The sequence below is a fragment of the Puntigrus tetrazona genome, chromosome 10 (assembly GCF_018831695.1).
Source record: "Puntigrus tetrazona isolate hp1 chromosome 10, ASM1883169v1, whole genome shotgun sequence".
In the NCBI taxonomy this organism is placed as follows: Eukaryota; Metazoa; Chordata; class Actinopteri; order Cypriniformes; family Cyprinidae; genus Puntigrus; species Puntigrus tetrazona.
The window spans coordinates 3,193,225-3,217,027 of NC_056708.1; the positions used below are offsets into that span (position 1 = coordinate 3,193,225).

General features: G+C 40.0%; 1 protein-coding gene across 1 annotated transcript in view; it reads right to left on the reverse strand.

The window, feature by feature from the left end:
- The window catches only part of plppr1 (phospholipid phosphatase related 1), a 49,089-nt gene extending 25,502 nt beyond the window's left edge, over nt 1-23,587 (reverse strand). Inside the window, exons 1-2 of the mRNA XM_043249935.1 lie at nt 23,523-23,587; nt 2,021-2,117 (exon numbers count right to left, since the gene is read on the reverse strand). Coding sequence (XP_043105870.1) covers nt 2,021-2,080 — 60 coding nt within the window. The 5' untranslated portion in view covers nt 2,081-2,117; nt 23,523-23,587. The remainder of the gene's footprint in view (nt 1-2,020; nt 2,118-23,522) is intronic.
- Nucleotides 23,588-23,803: the final 216 nt, after the last annotated feature.

Consider the following 23,803-nt stretch of genomic DNA (forward strand, 5'->3'; position numbering starts at 1 on the left):
ATTATGTGCTTCATTCAATGATAAAAGTGTCTCATGTGCATTTGAATATCATTTTGCTTGTCCTTTAAATAATAAAGGCAACAATAGTTCATTTACCTCAGGTCTTGAAAATAAATTAAATCAAACCAACAAGTGACAAAGATGGTATTGGTCACTCGGTATGTCCTTTTAATAATAGTAAAAAAGTTTAGGACTTATTCATTTAAATTTAAACTTATGATTCTGTTGTATTGCGTTGTGTTGTGTTGTGTTCTCATGTCGCAGATTGTTTGTCGCTGGAATCAAATGCACTGACTGGCTGTTGTCACCCATTTCTGCTGTGTGACAGACTGTTAGATTAATCCATATCATCATCTTTATTAACATAAAATTTAATCTGAATCTTGATATGATACTGTTTATTGCACCAGGCTCTAGTTACAAGTGTGCATTAGCGATGGCTCGTTACGCATATCGAACTGTACCGTTCAGGGGGAAATTCCAAATGGAGGTGATCGTCACTATCACCTCAGATGATCACTAAGGATGATCAATTCCGTCTGAAATTTCCCCAGTGAATGGCACGTTCACATATCGAGCCATCCCTAGCATGCATACATGAAGAAAACAACAGCGGAATATCTACGCCTGGTCACTTTCACAAATTTGACTTACTATTTATTAAGTTAAAGGTGAGCATCAGGCATGTTTGCGTTATAGACATGAAGAACAGGCGCTAACTGACATGAATGCAGACCTTAAACAGAGTTTTAATTCTCAATTCAAAACACCTTGCTAACAGTAGGGGATGTCATCAAAATCGAAAAAAATTGCTATACGAACTTTAGCGTTTCAGAGTGAACTCTACCTTTTGAGAGACAGTCATTTAACTTATTTACAACTTCGCAGACGGTTTACATTTACACACAGCTATATTGCACACTGCAAGAAAGGTCATTTAAAAAAAAATCCATAATAGAGGCACTTTAACAACTAACTTAATGATACCAGCTGTGTACGCTGATGACTTGCCTGAGGAAAATAAAATCTTCATTGAATTTTCACAGTTTTACTGACGTCTTTCCGTGACCACTGATTGAGTGATTACAAGAGAAATGAGATGTTCATTCATGTTTATTTTGCTTTAAAACTAGCGGTAAATAGAAAGGGATGATTGCTCTCCAAGCTGCTGTTTTGAAACTGAGGCGATCTGTCTCGCCACAAGACGGCATTTACTGTATACTTTGAATTTCATAAAAAAAAGGGCATACTAAAAGTAACAATATATTGAAATAAAAGCTTTCAGTTAAGTTACACTTGTGTAGTGGTTAAAACAACGCTGTAAGACCCAAACCAAAATCGAATCCGTGTACCATTACATGGCACTGTTGACTTTCATTCCAAGTGGAGAAAGAGGCATCTTTTTTGACAAGTGTTCAGTATTTCCTGAGCCAGACGAGAAACCGGCAGATCTCTCTCTCCAGGTATTAGAGAGCTAATTGCTCAGCACTCCTTCGGTAACCTGAGGGTCAAGCATCGCATCAAAGAGCCAATGGTGATAGTTCATTACACAACACTGGCAGCGCTAGAAACTAGATCTTTGGCCACTACGCTAAAATTCCACCACATGGTTTATGATCCCATGCTAGCACATATTTCTGCTGAAGCAGAAAGCCGGATTTCCTGAATACTCCTCCGCAGTATCAGCAACTCACAGCTCTGGATATCTGGCATCCAGTGTTCTCGGTTCAGGCAAATGGCACAGCAGTTCATTTCACAAACCCAACAGTCCTGTCTGAGAGATATGCACAACTCAACTTGCTGAGGGAGATGAGCGCTTTGAAGTGCCTACACACAGTTCCCAGTGATTAAACAGGATTTGACAGAAATTTTAATTAAATACGCGCCAGTTTCAGAAAGAAAGGACGTCTTTAAAGCCAGATCGAGAGTAAGGGACAGCATGATAACTTGTGAACGGAATATAATAGCAAGTGAATAAATGCAGCTATATAATCGTGTTTGGGCTGTAAAATATACTTACCTCCACAAATATGAAGCATGGTATGATGGAGTAACTACGGTGTGTATTATCTGAAGCCATTTTGCATCGATTCAGTCAAAGTTCCACAGTTGGCGATCTAAAGGGAAAAAGCAAATTAATAGAATATTTAAGAGCAATTACAAATGTACTACAATTCTATACAATTCTATAAAAACAGAAGAATGGATGCAGTGATACAAGAAGTAATTACATTTGTGTCACATTTTTCAGCTATAAAATTCAAACACTATACTGTAACATTCATATGCTCACAGATTTTTCAGCATTGAATTTTTTGGAAAGTAACAGCATTAATTCTGTCGATAAGAACCTGAAATGTTTCTTGAGCAGCATATCAGCATATTACAGTGATTTCTAAAGACAGGAGTGATGATGCTAATTATTCAGCTTGGCATCGCATGAATAAATTACATTTTAAAATGCATGACCATAGAAAACAATTATTTTAAATGTTAATAATATTTCAAATGAATGCAGCTTTAATGATAATAGAGACTAAATAAATAGTCCAACTTGAATGGCACATATGTTGTGTCCTTTATGTTGCTGGAAAGGCTAGCAGTAACATTTTGATAGTCAACTTCTACCAACTGTAAGTAGCATTGACTAGCAGTCAGAGAGTATTAGTAGTATTAGTAAAACCTCCTTGCAGATTTAGGAAGCTGTATGTAACCACAATCAGCTTTGATTAGCTCGTAAAGCCTCGTCTCTTATCAAACGGCTCAAGTACCTAAACCTAGCGGTCTACTCTGAGAGTTAGTGGACATGCAGGCTAGTTTAAAATGAATGCTAATTCTAGCTTTCATGGCAAACAAAATGCTACAACTGAGTTCAGTTAAATAACTTTTAAAAACGATTTCTAACTATGCAGTATATCACAATCACAACAAACAGGAGTTCACAACAAATTCCCCGGAGGATCTGAAGAGCAGCCAGAAAGAGTCTGAGGACTTCTGGTCCTTGAAAGGAATTTTGTCCGAAGGAAACAGTGTACAGAAAACAGAATAAAGAGCAGAACGACAGAGAAAAGACTTCCAACTGTTCAGCCCTCTCAGAAGAGCAACGCAAGGTCATACGAAAATACTTTTTTCTGCTTTTCTCTTTTCTTTTATCATCCGCACATATGCACAAAATGTACACAGAGACAAAAAGAAACATTTTTACAGATGAGGTTCATTATGGAAATTTCCCGTCCCCTAGGGCAGCAATTAAGCATAAGTGTGTAATGTTTTTATGTAAAAATATGTTATCCTACCCCAGCTTTAGAAGCAGAAACAACCCAGTAAGACATATGACTCCTCAAAAAAAGTGTAAATACTCTGGCTTTGTGGTGCGCAAACGATCCAAACTTTTTCTTCAGTGAATGTACCGGCATTTGACTGTAAATTATCGCTACGCTTTCTAAAACGAACATACATCTTGCACATTCACAAGGTGAATTTATGCCATGAATTGCATCATAATTCAGTGTATTGCAAAACTTGACGTACTCATTATTGTAAGCAACATGGAAAAAAAAAGTTATAGGCAGCTTTCTAGTCTGCCACATCTTGTCTTAATTGGTGCATCTGACAGCCCTCAACAAAAGAGCAGTTTTAAGTCTGTTCATGGAGCATAAATAATAGCCCAAGAAGTATTTGATCAGATAAGCCATGTAAAAAAATGAATGAATATATCAAACCAAAAAATTTGAGCAGTTTTATTCAGTTATATAAAAATAAATCTGTTGCATGTTATATGATTATATAATTAATTATTGTTAAGAATTCAAAGTAGCCCTAAATATAGCTTCAAAACGTTTATTGCCTAACATTCGGTGCATCCCTTTTTCGCATCATAAAAGTAGATTCAAGTCCATTTAACTGCAGCCGTGAGCTTCAGGACAAACAAGCACAAAGCACACGTGAAAAGTCTGTCACTAGCCTAAGCGAGCTTTGTGCAGCTTATACTTAACTGCATTACAAATGGCAGAAATAAATGCATATAGGTAAAAGACTAAAATAAGAGCAAGCGGAATCACACAAGCAATGTGCACACGTCTCAAAGCGCTTATTCTGTGCAATGAAGCCCGTCGCGTTTGTCTCTAGAGCACACATGTGCCATGTGTTTGAAAATGTTGAAATAGAGGGTGCATTTTAATACTTGCATGACAAGAGCGTATGCGAATGACTTCATCTGCATCATGATGCATCAATGCAACAATTCATATTTAAAGGCACACCCAGGCCTAATTACTGGGATGCCATACCTGTTCGCAATCAAGAAATCACTTTAATTGGGCCTGCCTGACAATGAATTTCAGGGACAAAAGAGGAAGAAAGTAAATGAGATCTATCAGTCTGGAAAAAGTTATAAAACCATTTCTAAAGCTTTGGGTCTCCAGTGAAGCACAGTGAGAGCCATTATCCACAAATGGCAAAAACATGGAACAGTGGTGAACCTTCTCAGGAGTGGCCGGCCGACCAAAATGAATCCAAGAGCACAGCGACGTCTCATCCAAGAGGTCACAAAAGACCCAACAACATCCAAAGAACTGCAGGCCTCGCTTGCCTCAGTTAAGGTCAGTGTTCATGACTCCTCCATAAGAAAGAAACTGGGCATAAATGGCCTGCGTGGCAGAGAAAAAAGGAAAAAGAACATAAAGGCTTGTCTCAGTTTTGCCAGAAAACATCTTGATGATCCCAAGACTTTTTAAGAAAGTACTCTGTGGACTGACAAGATGAAAGTTTAACTTTTTGAAAAGTGTGTGCATAAAAGTAACACAACTTTTCAGAAAAAGAACATCATACCAGCCGTTAAATATGGTGGTAGTAGTGTGATGGCCTGGGACTGTTTTGCTGCTCTAGGACCTGGAAGACTTGCTGTGATAAATGGAACCATGAATTCTGCTGTCTACCAAAAAATCCTGAAGGACAATGTCCAGCCATCTGTTCGTGACCACAAGAGAAGCGAACTTCTGCAGCAGGAAAATTATCCATAATTCACCAGGAAGTCTACCTCTGAATGGCTGAAGAAAAACAAAAGACTTAAAGTGGCCAAGTCAAAGTCCTGACCTGAACTGACATGAGATGTTGCATGACCTTTAAATGGCGGTTCATGCTCGAAAATCCTCAATTGTGTCTGAATTAAAACAATTCTGCAAAGATGAATGGGCCAAAATTCCTCCACAGCTCTGTAACAGACTCATTGCAAGTTATCGTAAATGCTTGATTGCAGTTGTTGTTGCTAAGGGTGGCCCAACCAGTCATTAGTTTTAGGGGGCAAGCGCTTTTTCACACAGGACCATGTGGGTTTGGATTTTGTTTTCCTTTCATAATAAAATTGTAATTTTTGAGTGAATTAATATATACTGTATATAAATAAATATATAAAAACAGGCATTTTGACAAATAAAAGTGTGCATTTAACCATTCAAGGTCTCTAAAAAATAACAAATATAGTAAATTGAGTTTGCTACTGCCTCGCAATCACTTATTTAAAAAAAGGAATGAATAATTTTTTCATAACAACATAGCACACAATGTTACACGAGTGTGCATTCACGATAGAAACCATAGTCCGATATCTCTACCAGTTGACAAATTTCTACCAGTTAATTATGTCTACCAGTATATCACCCACCCCTAGCCCTCATTATGTAGCAGTACCGTCTTTTTCCATCTGCTGTTCTTGAAAAAAAAATAAAGTCCTCATCACTTTTTAGCTAGTGCTGAAGAGCTGCAGCTATGCATTACTAAACATCTTTTCATTTGGGGCCCTGTCAGCCTAGACAATGATTCATGACACCATTACCTCAAGTAAACTGACGCTGCTGTAGGTCTAACACTTGGTCATTGCTTTACATCTTAGCAGGTCTACACCGTTCACTTACGCTGATACACAGTAGTTTATATAACTCCCTTCCTGCTAGAATCGTTTATTCACAGTGTGTCTCTTGATGCGCATTGTCAAATTGTTAACAGCTTTCAGATCACCTGAGAACTCTTTCCTGAAGATGCTAAACTGAGAACAGGAGTGAAAAAAAAAGAATTGTGGTAATACTAACAGCCGCTTCTGAAACAACCCACATATGCACATGGCCTGAATTTACATCTACATCAATATCATAAACTTTGATGTAACAAAAAGCTTATCTACTATGTGGTGAACACAATATTTTATTAGGCACACATTCAGTTTAACTTTTAAAGTGCCCCTATTATGTTTTATGAAAGGTTCATATTTGGGTTTTGGGAGTCCCAAATAACAGGTTGACATGCATGTCAAAAAACACTTTCATTTTATTATAATAGCTTATTTGTTCAACAACTCCCAAAAATTTGTTAAATGATTCATTTTTCCAAACCTCCAATGATTTCATTTTAAATAGTGTTTGTGACTTTCGAACACTTAAAAACAAGTGGGCAGGCAATGTGCTAATGTTTCATTTTGACGTCAACATGAAAAGGCTTTTTAAAAATGATGATTCAATGATTTTCCATGATTCAGAGTCGATTCTCTCTTTTGAGAGAGAACTTTATACACGGTACACTTTCAGATTTAAAACTTTGCATGTGGTTTTCATTCACTTCCATAGTGAAGAAAATCCATTTCAAAAATCCGTAGTATCAATCAATCAATCATTTTTATTTATATAGCGCTTTTTAACAACACAGGTTGTATCAAAGCACTGTACAGTATAAAGCAGAAGAATACATTGATAGGGATGTATAATGACGAGATTGAACAATTTGTTAGTAGGACCACTTAAATAAATAGTTTTCTCCCATTTCCAGCATGCTGGTTAAATGGTTCTTTGCTGGTTTTAAGCTGGTCGGACTAGCTTAGGACCAGCCCTTGACCAGCATAAACCAATAAAGTACCAGCAAAGGACCAGCTCAAACGAGCATCCAGCTTCAAAACATACCCAACCAGCATATGCTGGTTTTAAAACATGGTTGCTTTCTCTGTGACAAAATAAAAGTTTTTGCTTTGACCAGGTCCAGTGCTATAGCTGTAACACTAACAGTGATAGTGTTACATGCATTTTCTCAAAAACAACCTGGACCTTTTCTATATAAAATCTTTAACCACTGCATGAAGAGTCAGTACACAACATTACAAAAAAAGCCTTTTTTTGGGAAACTTCTGTTACAAACATGACAAAAAAAGACATTACTATGTTGGAAACAAATGTGACCAACCAAAAGCAAAACTCCAACACAGTCCAAAGACAATCCGAAAGTGGGAGCTTTGAACAGTCACGTAAAATAGCATCCACTGTACTGTATGCAATTCATCACAGTTTATGATCATTAATCGATATGACAAAAAATAAAAATGTTGCCAAGTTATTACAACACATGTGCCATGATGATTTGGCTCCAAAATGTTTAGTAAGGTCTCTTCACATCCCAATAACAAACACTAAGGAACATAAAATGTTCAACCAATCCGGACATCACAATAGGCTGTCTTACCTGCCTGCCAACATATGTATCTGTATACCTCCATGCACCCTGTTCAGGAGCATTCAATTACACTACTGTAGACCAAGTGAGAATGGAAGGTATTATTATTATTGTAATATTATGCATTTTTGCTGTAATGTTTTCTCACTGATGAATGAGATATGAGGTAATCTGACAGCATTGCATTCAACCCTCCACCAACAGCATCTCTCATCGTGTCGCTAGCCTCCGTCTTCCTTTGTGCGGTCATGTGTTTTGAAGGTGTCTTTGGAAAGCGATTATTCAGGGAGCCTCTCCGAAATCACCTACCATACCTTTAAATCAAAGCGCACAAGCCTCCTGTTTGCGTATGCACAATACTTCTGAGTCAGACCACCAGAGATGCATGAAAAGAATACAAACAAGATCACACTGAGCAATAAAATCGCATGAGGTCATACATCTAAATTAAATATTAACTAGCAGGTAGAAACTGTACACATTAAACAACAATGTTACAACTGCTATTGTGAACTTACTATACTTTCCAATACAATCATCACACGTTTATTTTTTTACCCACGGTCGATTATTATAATCTAAAATAATAATCTAAAACAAGTCTGACTGAGCAGCATTATATTCTAATAATATCATCATAAATATGAAGCAATAATAAAAAATATATATCTCATGACTAATATCTCAAGACCAATGCTAACAATCAACTTGCTTACATAATTTTTAATGTTAAAATGGAAGATTATGGACATATAGTCATCACGTAAGGCCAAACAAATGTTTAAATGCTAACGTTTATTGTCAAGTTCAACTAAATTATTTAAATTTACCCACTGGCAATAATGCAGGTGGAATTTTATTTATGCTGCCAATTGAAGCTGGAAGAGATGACGCTTATTGTTTGCAAATTTTTGTATGATGCTCATGGATGTTTTACCACAAATTTGGTTGGGTTGGAAACATCTTCAAAATAATCAGACTTTGACCTCCGAGCCACCTTTTTTTATATCAATTTAGGCTGCAATCTTACTAAAACTAAATTAACTACAATAAAAGTTGTTTGTGTAACTATAAAAGGGCTCAATGTATTGCCTTAGCAAGAAAAACTAAACACCTCAGGGCTGCACAATGGATTGATTTATTGGCATATCTGGTTGGAACATAAAACTGCAAGTTACTTGCAGAATTTGAGGGAAGACTGTGGTTGCCTGTGAACGTTTTAGAACAGATCCTTCATTCTACAGCAAGACCCAGTGACAGCTAGAAGAAAGTCCTACAAAGCCTTTATCCGAGCAACATGTCACCTGAGCAAGTAGCATCTCCCCATATTTGACTGGAGCATGGTGCTACATGGCTATTTTTTTTTAACAATACTTGGGTTTTGAGAGAAGAAACAACCCTGTCAAAGAGGACACCTGAAACATCTAAGTTAGCGAATTCAAAGCAGAACACTATTCCAAGGATTTCTATGACTTAGGACAGCAACTGTTCTGCAAATTCTGTCAAAACACAGTTCACTGGACTCAAAAGGAAAATCTGTAATGGCCACTTAAAATCAAAAACAAGTTTCTCTTCAGAGAAGCACATTGTCAGAAGTAACAGTCAAGTCTGAAAGTAGTCTCAAAAGCCCAGGATAAACAAAGAAGCACTACATTTGTTGACTTGAGAAGGCAGTTCTATTCATCAATGAGTTGCATCTAAATTATTTTTGGGATTTTATTTGTTATTTTATTGATTAATTGATTGACTGACTGCTATTTTTGGTAAGAAGGGATTTTTATTGATTTATTTTACTGATGAAAGAGTAATGTGTTTTTGCATGTATGGTTATTTAAATTATTTGTTGTAATTGTCGGCTTTACTGAATATTTCAAACAACTCAAATCAATCACTTGAACTGAAAATGTAAAAATGTAGAAAATAACTTGATGTGAAAAGGAAATCATATATTCAGTCTACTGTAAACAAATGTTTTAAATAATGCTACATGCAAAAATATAAATAGAACAATGCCTTCTGAATGGTCCACTGTTTTGAAATTGATGCTAATGGGTGGCACCACTTGTATAAGTAACAAGCACTAAAAACTGTGTCAATGAACAGGACAGGGACCCTCTAGGAACTCAGTCTTACTGTCTACATCCAAGACCACAGCAATGAAAGCCTGTTCAATCAGAGAGGCGACTAAAGGCTCACGCCAAGAAAGTGAGGCAACCAATCAGATAGCTTCTTTTCACAGATGTCCTATACAGTGACAGTTCTGCAGTGCATAATAACACGCTTTGCAGAGGCTTCTGAGCTTTTTAGATTAGTTTTAAAGAAAGGTATCTATCAACCTGCACCTCAGAAAGATTACCATCCTCCCCACATCACCAATGGTGAGAAAGTTGGGATGCATCATCGCCACAGTTGACAAAGAGATTGAAAATAGACTGGCAAAAGTTCAGTAGACTGTGCAGAGGAGTCTGGAACAAGGAGCATATGAATAAAAGATCTGTGTGTATAGATCCATAGACTGACCAGCAGTGACCACCCTCCCGTATGGCATGGGTATATGGGAGTTGGGAGCAATGCATTACAAGTAGTGTGATATATAGGAGTTGTTGTTTTTTTTCAAACAAACAACTCCAGTTACTTTGTTTTTCTATGTAGCAGCTCTCATGTTGCCATATAGATTGAAACCGGGTTTAAGTCCAGCGGTGTTGTGTGAACATGATGTTACTGTAGTTCTCGACTAAAATGTGTAAATTCAGTATTTCTCAAAATGAATAAAAATGATAACTCAGAATATAAGTCTAACTCAAACACGCAGCACAGCTGAAAGGTTTGTTTAAGCCTTTTTGAATTTACATTTTCTTCAGCCACCAAGGCATATTCATTTCTCTTTTGGTGTAAAATGACTTTTTTACACTGAAAGCAAACAAGCAAGCCCTGCCCAGAGAAGAAAAAAGGGTTTTCATGGCGTAACACAATTCATACATTCAAATGTAACTTGCAACCCGAATTTCGGAAATGTTGGGGAAAAAAGACTTTCATATCACATAATTTAAAGTATTGTGCAATATGTGTACTGTATGCACTCTGTCGCAGACTGAAAAGCCTCCACTCATCTTTATTTTTTCCTTTTTATAGCTAATCACGTTACGGACCTGATGTCAATTACCTTAATTAGTTGCTAGATGTTCTCCAAGTTTGAATTTTTTCAAAACTTGCTTTTTCAGCCCTTTGTTGGCCCCCGTCCCAACTGCTTTGAGACCTGTAGCAGGCAGCAAATTAGATATGAGGTGGTTTTGTGCATAAAATTGTACAATTTCTCAGTTTAAGCATTTGTTATGTTATCAGTGTTCTATTCTGAATAAAATAATGGCTTGTGGGATTTGAATTTGTTTTTGTTGTAATTTTATTTAAATGTAAAAACGGCCCAACGCTTTTGGAATTCATATTGTACAAAGCTGCCCATTCTCACTGGTATGATTTCATTACTAACACTGAAGTTTTTGAACAAGCAGAGCTTATGATCAAGGACCTGCTGTTCAAGACGTAGCTGCACTGGGCAGATCACTTCTTCAAGATGAAGAATTATCCCCTACCCAAGACTGTGCTGCAAGTCATCCCAACAGAGGAGCACCAAAAATTGGCTAAAGCAAGACTGACTGACAGGTTATGGTTAGGGTCTACTCTGGCTTCTGATCATGAATCTGGAGACACACTTCGTTCACCAGGATTACTATTGCTTTGAGAAAGCATGCAGGGCTTATCTCAAAGACAAAAGGAGATGAAGGAATAACAGTGACATTGCATCATTTAAAACAAAAAGAAAACAGACGCTTATCATGCTTGTGATTTTCCGTTTTTTTGTAAAGGCACAGGCTTGAATGCCAAATGTAGCGCGACACTAGCTTTGTTTCCATTCAAAGTTACAAATTAAATGTATGCACAAAACATTTGCGAATAAAGCACCTTTTCTATCCAACAAGTCCAAAAGAACAAAAAACGCCAATTCATGGTAAACTGGCTCGTTTAAACATTGATCACATTTAAAAAATTCTGTCTCCAATAAAGTCTATTGTTAACAGTGCAGTGATGTGTAAAGCTCAACTCATACAGAATCACTTTCAAATCAAGTCTTTCCATTGGTCAACTTGAATTTGAGTGGGAAATTTTTTTTCTAAAAACGATCCTAAATGTGAAACTAAACCGCATCACACCTTGCATAGAAATAAAACGCACAGAGACACAAGCAATCTAAACTTAGATCAAATGTGTTATAACACTGTGATAAATGCTCTTGTTTACTTTAAAGTGTCTTCAAACTTATTACACAAAGCCTTTGGATCCATAGAAGAAAGTGTTTTTGAAGGAAATAGGAGTTGCATTTGCTTGTGCCAAACTTTTTGCAATGGTGCTAGGGTATTGTGGGTGTTGGTTACTGCATTTCTAGATCGTTGCTTACTGGCCCAAGTCAAAAAAGTCCACCTACAAAGATGATATTCTGGTCTCTGTCACTTGGGGACTTTCCTTCACTTTGAGATTTTATGCTTTATCATCCATAATACAGAATGCTGAGTATCAGTTTTTGAACCTTTCATGTCAACAATCCATGCAGCACAAACAGTGCAGACTTATATGCACCAAACCAGTTATTAATTGTCTGGGATTTTTCAACACCCCCTAAGAATTTTAACAGCAATGCTTGCCTTAGCAAACACCACTAATTATTTTTAGATATTCTTGGTCTCTATTGATTAAGCACTTAAAAAGTAGACAAAAACAGCTAGTCTGGTTTATTCTGTCTAGTACCTGTATATAGCCCACAGTTTGCTATATGGACTAGTATCTGTAAATTTAAAAAATCGATTCAAATATAAATCCTGCATGTTCTCCATAACTGCTCAGAAAGCAACTTCACTTGCATTTTACAATTGTAATGATCTCATCCCTACACTGCTATTCCACTCCCAACCTGCAGGATGCCTCCTTAAACCTTCTTTTGTTATGCTTCCCCAAAGACTCTAGATGGCACCATTGTACCTAATCCTGTTTAATACGCTCTTCAGTAGCCCTGATTCCCTGCACCTGTGTTTAACCCTTTATAAGTGTGCTTGCTCTCTGCATCTATGTTCAGTCTTGAGTCTACGTACTGTGGTTGCCGGCTCGCAAGTCAAGTTTGTACCTTGTTGTACCTTTTTTGACCCCTGTGTCTATTTTCTGTTCCTTGTTTTACGGAAGCTCGGCTATCCAAATTTGTTGGTACTTTGTGACTTTAGTTTCATTAGTAAAGATATTTTTTTGTTTGAAGACTCAAGTCTCCTGGCTCTTTTGCTCTTCTGCTCTTGGGTTTCAATGCCTGGAAGTTAGCTCCGTAGCTAATACCACCTGCTCAGAACACCAGAGACCAGGGTTCTAGTCCCGCCTAGGGCGACCCTTGACAGCAAGACTGAACCATGGAAGGAAACCCAGCAGAAGCAACTTCACCTCCTTCTAATGTGGATCGTATTTTAACAGCCCTCTCAGATCAAGCAGCAACCATACAGCGGCATGACCAGGCACTGTCTGAGATCCTTCATCTTTTAAATCTACAGTCTCAAGCCTCCTTATCCCAGGAACCTCAACCTCCTTCTGAGCAGTCTAACAGACCCATGTTGGCTGTCCCACGTCGAGCCCAAGTTACCAGCACCAGAGAGGTATGATGGCAGTCCAGAGAGATGCAGAGGATTCATTACCCAGTGTACTCTGGTTTTCCAGCTCCAACCCAGCAGCTTTCCAACTGAAAGTAGCAAGGTGGCCTACATGATCACTCTACTTACAGGCAAGGCTTTGGACTGGGCCTCAGCTTTGTGGGATCAGAAAGCTCTACTAACAATCAACAGCGATGACTTCATTTCTGAGATGAGGAGAGTTTTCCAACATCCAGCCAGTAGAGGGGGATGTGGATTACCGACTGCTCCACCTCACTCCAAAGGTTCTCGGCAGCGGATTTTGCTATTGAATTTCGCCTCTTGCCACAGAGAGTGGGTGGGATCACTTGAGCTTTGAGGGCTACCTTCACCATGCCTTGTCTCCTGCGATCAAAGATGAATTAGCTTTCGAGACCCGGCACCGAACCATGAGTCCCCTCATTGATGTGGCTATCCGGGTAGACCACCGCCTTAGAGAACGTCAGCAGGAGCGACAGCAGGAGACTAGGGTTTTGAAGTCCCCAACCCTGTTAAACTGCCTTCAACTCTTAGGGCCCGGAGGAGCCCATGCAACTGGGTGGAACTAGAATTTCCCAAGCTGAGCGCAACCGACGGATGAAGGAGAAATGCTGTCTCTACTGTGGCAAGTCAGGTCACTTTCGTTTTACTTGTCCTGGAGTTGTCGGGAAAAGTCAACTCTCGTCCAGGAGGAGGGCCAGGGCGAGAATAAGATCCTTCCCTGCTCAGCAACCTCCTCAGGTTTGACAATCCCAGCTACAATAACCCAGAGCAACCAACTCCACCATGCACTCGCCTTTATTGACTCTGGGGCTGCTGGGAGTTTATGGACTATGAGTTGGCTAAGAGACTTGATGTTCAGCCGGTTACCCTCCAAAGACCCCTAAGTATCACGGCACAGTTGATGGCAGTCCTCTGGGTTCAGGAGAGTTAGTCAGTGTACTCCACCTCTCCAGCTACAGGTTGACATCACCAGGAGCAGATAGAGTTTTATCTGATTCATTCTCCTAAGCTTCCTCTTATCCTTGGTTTTCCCTGGTTGACTTTACACAACCCACATATTCATTGGGCCCAAGGGGTTGTTAAGGCCTGGGGAACTAACTGTCAAGTTTCTGATACTTCTTTCTGCTGCTCTTCCAAGCTTTTAGAGACCTTTCAAGGACCCTCAGCTGACATCCCCATATGGAGAACAACATCCTCTTCTGATACTCAATCCACAGAGGTCATGGCCATTCCCGAGATGAGGTCAGTCACAACCAAATCTCTAATTCAGTGTCCCGAGTTATCCCGAGTTCCCAGGAGTATGTAGACCTCCAGGAGGTCTTTAGTAAGACTCAAGCAGCCACATTACCCCCTCACAGATCCTATGATTGCACTATTGAATTAGTTCCTGGTACATGCCCACCACGTGTGAAGGCTCTATTCCCTCTCTGGCCCTGAGAGGTTGGCAATGGAAGTATCTTGAGGAAGCCCTGAGCAATGGACTTATACGTCCATCATCACCTGCAGGAGCGGGTTTTTCTTCGTTGAAAAGAAGGATGGGGACTTCGACCCTGCATAGACTATCGAGGTCTAAACCGCATTACCATCAAGAACCGATGCCCTCTTCCTCTGATGACCACGGCTTTCGAGGTCCCACAAGGGGCCACTATCTTCACTAAGCTTCAGATCTGCGAAATGCATACCATCTAGTTAGAATCGTGAAAGGGATGAGTGGAAGGCGGCTTTCAACACACCAACAGGGCACTATGAATATCAGGTAATGCCATTTGGCCTAGTCAATGCCCCAGCCATCTTCCAAGCCTTTATTAATGACGTTCTCAGAGAAATGTTAAATACATTTGTGTTCGTTTATCTGGACGACATTTTGATATTCTCTCGCAATACCCAGAACATGTTCAACATGTCCGACAGGTCCTGGCCCAACTACTGAAACACAGACTTTATGTGAAGTTGGAAAAGAGTGAGTTTCATGTTCCAGAAGTTTCCTTCCTTGGTTTCCAGGGTATCAAGGGGCAGCCTTCAGATGGACCCTGGCAAGATACAAGCTGTATTGGACTGGCCTCAACCTACGTCAGTTAAACAGGTACAGCGCTTTCTTGGCTTTTCCAATTTTTATAGAAGATTCATTAGGAACTTCAGTTCCATTGCCGAGCCCCTTTCTGCATTGACCAGGAAGTCAGCAAGGCCATTTATGTGGACCTGTAGAGCAGGTCAAGCCTTTAACAAACTAAAGCGACTCTTCACATCGGCCCCAATCCTAACCCTCCTGATCCAGAGCTGCCTTTTGTGTTGGAGGTGGATGCCTCAGATGTGGGAGTGGGAGCTGTCTTGTCACAGAGATGTAAGAGTGATAATAAGCTTCACCCATGTGCCTTTTTCTCGTAAGCTCACCCGACACAGAGAAATTATGATATTGGAAACCGGGAGTTACTGGCTGTTAAGATGGCTTTGGAAGAGTGGAGGCACTGGCTGAGGCCAAACACCCATTCTTAATCTGGACTGACCACAAGAACCTTACTTATATTCGGGAAGCAAAGAGACTGAATGCCCGACAAGCCGCTGGGGCCTCTTTTCAACGGTTTGACTTTACTCTTTCCTATCGCCCAGGTTCGAAGAATCTCAAACCAGATGCACTCTCAAGGCAGTTTGAGCCACCAGAAGTGGATTCCTGTCCAGAACCCATTCTCCCCAACGTGAGAGTGGTAGCTCCCCATTCAATGGGACGTTGAAACTGCGGTCAAGAAGGCCCAGATGCAGCAGCCAGGCCCAGGTAATGGCCCTCCAGGTCGCCTTTTTGTTCCTAACTCTCTACGCTCTAAGGTTTTACAGTGGGCTCATGCTTCTCTTCCTTCTGGACATCCTGGAACTACTAAGACATGCAAGCTCATCCAAAGAAGGTTCTGGTGGCCTAGATTACAGAGGGACGTCCGGGAATTTGTTGCCGCTTGCATGGTCTGTGCCCAGAACAAGGAGCCAAGGACCCACCCTCATGGCCTGCTGCACCACTCCCCATTCCAAGACGCCCTTGGTCTCACATTTCGATGGACTTCATCACAGGCTTGTTGCGGTCTCAAGGAAACACGGTAATCCTAGTAGTGGTTGACAGATTTTCAAAGGCCTGTCACCTCCTACCTTTGCCCAAGCTCCCCACAGCCCGGCCAAACTGCGGAACTGTTGATGAGGCAGGTGTTCAGGATCCACGGGTTTCCACATGATATGGTTTCTGATCGGGGCCACAGTTTACTTCCCGGTTCTGGAAGGCATTTGGCAGACTCATTGGATCCTCCATTAGCCTGTCTTCTGGCTTCCATCCTCAGTCTAACAGCCAAACTGAGAGGGTAAATCAAAGAGATTGAAAAGACTCTAAGATGCCTGGTTGCAGACAACCAATCTACATGGAGCTCTCATTTAATATGGGAATAATTTGCACATAACACCTTTACCATTCCTCCATAGGCATGTCACCTTTTTGAGTGTCAGTTTGGTTTCTCCTCTATTTCCTGGACAGAAGCCAGAGGTGGATGTTCCAGCTGCCACAAGGCTATTCCAAAGGTGCCGACGTGGCCTGGAAAAAGGCCAGAGTGGCTTTATTAAGGGCTGTCCAACAACACCGGGTGCATGCAAACCGTCTCAGGAGGGCAGGGCCCACGCCGTCCGGGACAAAGAGTATGGCTCTCAACCCGAGATCTTCCATTTGCGGGTGGAATCCCGCAAGCTGGCCTGATTACATTGCTCATTCAAGATCCTCAAGAGGATTAATCCAGTCTCTTATCGACTCCTCCTGCCTAGGGCTATGAAGGTGCATCCACTTTTCATGTCTCCCGTTTAAAACCTGTTGTTTGCTCTACTCTGTCTTCAACTAAGAACCCCAGTTCCTCGTGATGTTGGATGGCCAGCCAGTTTACACAGTCCGAAGGCTGCTGGATTCTCGACAGGTTCGTGGAGGCGCCCAATATCTTGTGGATTGGGAGGATTTGGTCCAGAGGAGCGGTCCTGGGTTCCGGCACGAGATATTTTAGATCCCACCCTTATCTCAGAGTTTCGGGCCGAGCCCAAGGGAGCAGTCGGAAGAACGTCAAGGGGCCGCTCCTAGGAGGAGGGCTCCTGTAATGATCTCATCCCCACACTGCTATTCCACTCCCACCTGCAGGGATGCCCTCCTTAAACCCTTTATGTTATGCTTCCCAAAGACTCTAGATGGCACCCATTGTACCTAATCCTGTTTAATATCGCTCTTCATTAGCCCTGATTCCCCTGCACCTGTGTTTAACCCTTTATAAGTGTGCTTGCTCTCTGCATCTATGTTCAGTCTTGAGTTCACGTACTGTGGTTGCCGGCTATAAGTCAAGTTTGTACCTTGTTGTACCTTTTTTGACCCCTGTGTCTATTTTCTGTTCCTTTGTTTTTGGAAGCTCGGGCTATCCAAATTTGTTGGTACTTTGTGACTTTAGTTTCATTAGTAAAGATATTTTTTGTTTGAAGACTCAAGTCTCCTGGCTCTTTGCTCTTCTGCTCTTTGGGTTTCAATGCCTGGAAGTTAGCCTCCGTAGCTAATACCACCTGCTCAGAACACCAGAGACCAGGGTTCTAGTCCACTTAGGGCGACCTCTTTGACAACAATATACAACAATATAAACGTTTGATTTAGATATTGTACAGAAATATATTACTATTATTTAGAATAATGTATGTGATAGACTTCTACTACCACTACTTTAAAAAAAAACAACTTCTTATTTTTTAATAAATAATCACATAACATTTCTTCATTTTAATAGTAAATACCTCTTTTATTTTACATTTTTTTAGTTTGACTTTATTAATAAAAATAATTCTTTTTATTAGCATGTTTTTGTGTTTTGCTTTGGTACCAGAAATTGTTACAGCGTAACAGTGGATTTTCACTGGTATCAGTACTGAATACAGAAATGTTGGTACCGTGACAACACTAATTTAATCCTTTGGGAAAAACTAAACCGAGAAGCCACACAAATAGCAAAACAGCAAGCATAAAAAACATTTAATGACATATCCAAAAAATACATGACAAAAATATCATGTTTATATGACATATGCATACCGTGTGGGAAATACCCAGGTCAGGTTATTCACTGTTGAGGTTTGAGGAGAGATAAAGCTCTCTGGCTGTGTCCATCCCAGCCAGGACAGCATCTCCTGCTGGGCGTATCTGAGCCTGGGATCCAAGCGCTGCCCTGAGGGAACGGCTGTGACATATCTCTAGCACAACATCTCTCTAACTGCCATCAGTGTAATGCGATACCAGTCAGAAGCCACTAATGGACTGGGGGTTCATGAGGCCCAGCTCAGAGAAATGATGAAAGACCAACTGGTACACCCAGACTCTGTAGCTAAACCTAAAAAGTCGCCTTTACTGTCCACGGTTGGACTGGAATGCTCTTCATGAACAGAAACTAGTGTTCCTTACACTAAGCATCCTTTAGACACCATTGATTACGAGTAGTTGCTAAGCTAATCGTCTCTTGATACTCTAAGTTTAAAGTCATCATGAAATGGAAATTCAGCATATATTCTAAATGCATCGGAGTTGTCTATCCACAAAATGTCGTAACTCAGCATCCCAACAGAATAACAGACTTTCTCTGGAGATGTATACTTATTTTCCGAACATTATTTCACGTAAATTATGCTACAACTAAAACCGAATGCGAGATTCAGTTCTGCCTCCAAATAATTCGCATAACCCACCCTACATTTTTCTATTACCAATAATCGGTTTCACTCATATGTACGTTTATGTATTTCAACAATATTTTTTTCAGTTGCCGTCTTTGATGCTTGTCGTGTGGTTTAACCTAACAAACAAGTTAACTGCAAGCCCACTACAGCCAAATTCCTTTAGTAACTTAATTATGCAGTCATGCCTGTCAAAACAGATTGGAAATGGTGGGATCTGATCGCAGCAAGCAATTATGCTACCTACAGCCTCAGAATGTGCTGTTGACGCTATGCTAAAATTATGGTTAGGGTTACAGATTAGTCCTTCAGGTAGTTTTTCAAAGAAAATTGGAAATCTGAGCAGCAAAAGGATTCAACAGTGACACTTTATTTTAAAGTGTCTTACCTAGTAAGTACTTAGTAGTAGCCATTGTACTTATTTACATAAAACACATAACTAAGTTACAGAACAGTTTGTACTTACAGTTTGTAATTATATAGATGTAACAGTCAGCTACTGTTACACAGATGTAACAGACCAAGTCATCGGTGAGTCTTTTACATAAAATACCAAATTACATCTAATACCTAATTACATTAAAACTACAGAATATTACACAGGCATAAGCTACTTAAAATAAAGTGCATCAAGATTGTACTTAAGTAAGAAGCTGTGTAACAGACAGGTCTGTTACAAATGTGTAACAGTAGCTGCCTGTTACAGCTACATAATTACAAACTAGTTACAGGCTGTTCCATAACTGAGTAACATGATAAGTATATTTTTATTTCATGTGAGTACAATGGCAACTACTAAGTACTTAATTAGGTAATTACTCTGTATTTTGACACCTTAAAATAAAGTGTTGCCAAACCAACCTGCTAATAAACACAATCAAGAGTAAAAAAAGTGCAGGTACACAACACAGCCTAAGAAAGGTAAGATTTTGGGAGTCTTATACTTTTGTGCAAGGTCTTGTCAAGTGCACTGTGATTCCTGATTCCTGCTGCACTGTGTGCCAGCTGAATGACATTTTTTTATTTCTATTTAAATAAGCAAAATGACTGTGGAGAAATGAGAAATGGCATCTATGCTAACTTCACCCTCACGCTCCGTCATGGTGTGTGAGGCACGATTTCGGAATATAAACTACTCAATTGGTCATTTTCAGTAAGACTTAGTTACTAAATATTTTTGTGTGCCTGCTTTTGTGTGTTTTAACTTGAATAACGTCCAATAGATATCGGTTTTAAAGCACATGGACAAATCACTCGTTGATTTGCTTAAAGCCCACTACTCTGTTCTGTTGACAAACATGTTTATAGTGCAATATATTATTTATGCGCATTGCTAGTGCAGTACAGCACAGCCCTCAGCAAGTAATGGGCGTTCAATGTATCTGGTTGCCACGACAACCCCACGAGCTTGTTGCTTCTCTGTGTAATCATAGTAAAACTGCTTAAATGACACACAGATTGTGACTTTCTACATTTACTACAGAAATGCAAAATCTTTTTAAAAGTCTGACTGACCAAATCTACTGGTTTGGTTTGGTCCCCCAAGCTCAAATGTCAAGCGACCCTACGGTCATTCCGCATAAATTCGGTAGTTCCCAGTTGAATTTTTTTTTTTGAAGAAAGATTAATATGTATAGTGACAAAAGCCAAAATATTAAATGTCATGGATGAATATTTCTGAGTAATCCACTGTTTTGTAGAGGGCTAGATTACAGGAGGTTAAAAAAACGATGCCAGCATCATCATTATTTTTACACAGATATATATATTTATATTCTAAGTGCAAGTCACTTTAAAACAACACTTTTGTATTTGTTTTTTTCATATCAAAATACCACAATGTGAGTGTTTTATCCAATGCTGCGCATAGAAGCTGTCCTAAAAAGCAGAACGATCATTCTACAGAAAGCAACTGCACAGAACATTTGAGCAGCAACCAACTAGCTAACCCTAGTGACCACAAATCAACATTACAACCACGCAGTTCACTCCCAATAACACCCACAACTCCCTAGAAAGCTTTCAGTAGGCAAAACCAATGACATTTTCTAGTAGAAAACATAAAACTACTTTTAATATGTATATGGAACAGCACTTTCACATATATTAACTGTGACACCAAATTAGGTTTTTTAACTGTGTGATGGGTTAAGTATTCATCTAACCCTGGGTTTTAAATATGTCAGCACAGAAATGAGCAAATGAAGCGCAGTCAAGCAGAGTTCAGTTTAAATGTGTCTCTGGAACGAACGCGAAATCCAAAGCGCCTCGCGTGGCTAACACTCTCGCTTTCAAAGCCTTCAAGAGCCGCAGACGCTATATCCTCCTTCCAATTCACCAGCAATTAACAGTCAGGAAAATCCATTACTGGCGTACAGAAAAGTCAGCAGTGCCCCCGCAAGAAGTTGTTCTAGGGGAAAGCACGATTTTCCTTGCATTTTAACCACCGCGTAATTAAAACCTCGACTTAGGCGCTTCCAATTAGCCCGCCCGAGAGAATTAACCAAACGCTTTAACTTTCAGAAGAATGAAAGGGGTCACAGAGGATCTCGGTATTATTCATCTCCCATGTCTCTCTGGTCAGCATTACAGCCGACTTCCCACCTGATGGATATCTGGCCTGGCACACTTCATAGCATTTTCGATTAAACGGTGCTTTTATTAACTAAACAATCGAGTACTTGTCTATATATCGCCGCTGTTCAAACTCCTCGACACTTTCCAAACTGTAAAATCGGAAAAAAATAAACTCCCGGCAAACGCAATGTCCTGTTAATTTGCGCTCAGACGTTGTCTCAGTTTTCCTACAGGACAGGATACAAGACAAGAAGCCATTCTTCCATTACTCACCAAACACTACAGTCCCCGGGACTAAAGCACACCGATGTATGCCAAAATTGAACAAGTCAGGCTACTCCAACAAGAGCCGTGTTTAAAATTATACACAACAGCTTTAACTATCTTTAGAAGAAATGCAGGTACCAGTATAAATCATATCTATAAGCTCTGTTATCACAGAAAATTAAATCTTGAAACTTCCACGAATAACCTCGGAACAGGAATCAGTCAGACTGTGAGATTACCATCCGTCTATCAGCCATGTGTCTCGCTTCTCATGAACAGATGTTGCTAAATGAATCCCTCCGTAGGCTTTTCCTCGTCCCAGACAAGCCACGTTCGTCAACATCCTTGTTGGTCCAGGAACAACAGTCCTGTGAGCCAATCAGATTTTTTTAGGGTCAGGGCTGGCAACAGAGCTTCAATAGCATTATTGCCAAGCTGTTATTTTTTCCTGTGACTTTAGAGCAGCTAATAGTTAGAGATACAGCTGGGTTAGTCTGACAGCAGCGACAAAAAAAGATGTTGATTCCGATCCAGGAACATGTCCTATTTGGCAAAAATCAAAGACAATGGTTGACCTCCGCGCCGCTCTGAAAAGCATGCAACGAAAAAGCGTATTTAGTATATGACGGATGATTCTACTAATAAAACTTTTGCAATCACTCAAGAATTGAAAATAAAAAGACAAGCACTTTGGTTAAACAACCAACTCAGAATTTATTCAAATACCCAATTCATGCTCTTAACAAAATGTAACCCTTGAAAAAAAGGTACTAATATGTGATTTTATGAACTAAAATGTTCATTTAAGATAGCGTAAATGCACCCTAACAGTGTAAATAAAGGATCGAATGTGTGCTTTTGTACCTTTTTCTGGGCATTAGGCTATAAAACTGATTGATTTCATGTCAAGCCTGACTAAATGCATGTTATCATTTTAAATTCATTTCTTTTTGAGTTCCGACGCTTAATTTGGGTAACCACGGCAACCAAAGACCATGCTTTAAACATGCAATGCAAAAGTGTGCCCACTAACTTGAGGGTTCCCCGATCATGTGACCAGTTCATGCCTTCGCGATATACTACAGTCTGGCGTCGGTGCAGAAATATCGCAAATGATCTTCAAAAAAACACGCCAGGATACAGTCAATTAAATGCATCGCTAAATTCTGCTTTTCTATCCAAAACATGCATCCGATCGAATGCATTTTGCTATGAACTGAGCCCAAAGGCTACACGGACCCATCTGTGTTCCCAGCATTTCTGGCACTCCATGACACTCGGTCAAAGCAGATAAATGTCAAATCATCAAACCCGATTCCGCTTTCGTATTTGCGCGTAAAAACGCATCGTATAATTCCATTTCTTCTCTGGCGCACACAATCTTCGAAACTTCCCGTTAGTGAAAATTCCTATTTTACGCCTTTCGCACACATAGTCTCCATCATTGATGCATCATACCAAGAGGACAGGTGTCAATCATCACGGAGATGCTCCATCAACACTGTAGGATGAGGAGATCACTTGTTTCCAACGTGTAGCTTTCACTAGGTGTCCGAACAACCCAAGTTGTACATGATTTACTATTACTGACTATTACTGCATTTTATGCGCGATTATTTGCGAGATCCAAATAACAGGCATGTTAATAAACGTCCCCGTTTCTGCCAGCAAGTGAAAAACGGACACAAAATATCACCGACGCACGAGACAATGGCAGGTTGCAACCACCACATGCTTCATCATTTCACCCTCCGACCTCCTCTAACAACTTACCGTGCGATGGATGTATATTATTCCTGAATTAATCCATCAGTGTTCATTGGGCATAGATTCGAAAACCGGTATTCCATTATATGCGTTTTCTGCAGCGTTTCTGCGTAGCTGAGCTTGCTGTTTGATTGAGATCTGTGATTAGAGGCGATCGTGAATGCTCAAGGAGTTCACACACACACACACACATACACACACTCACACACACTCAAACACACACACAGACGCTGGGATGAGTGGGAGGCGGGGCCGGGAACGTGAACGCTCCCGTTCCTACTATGGCG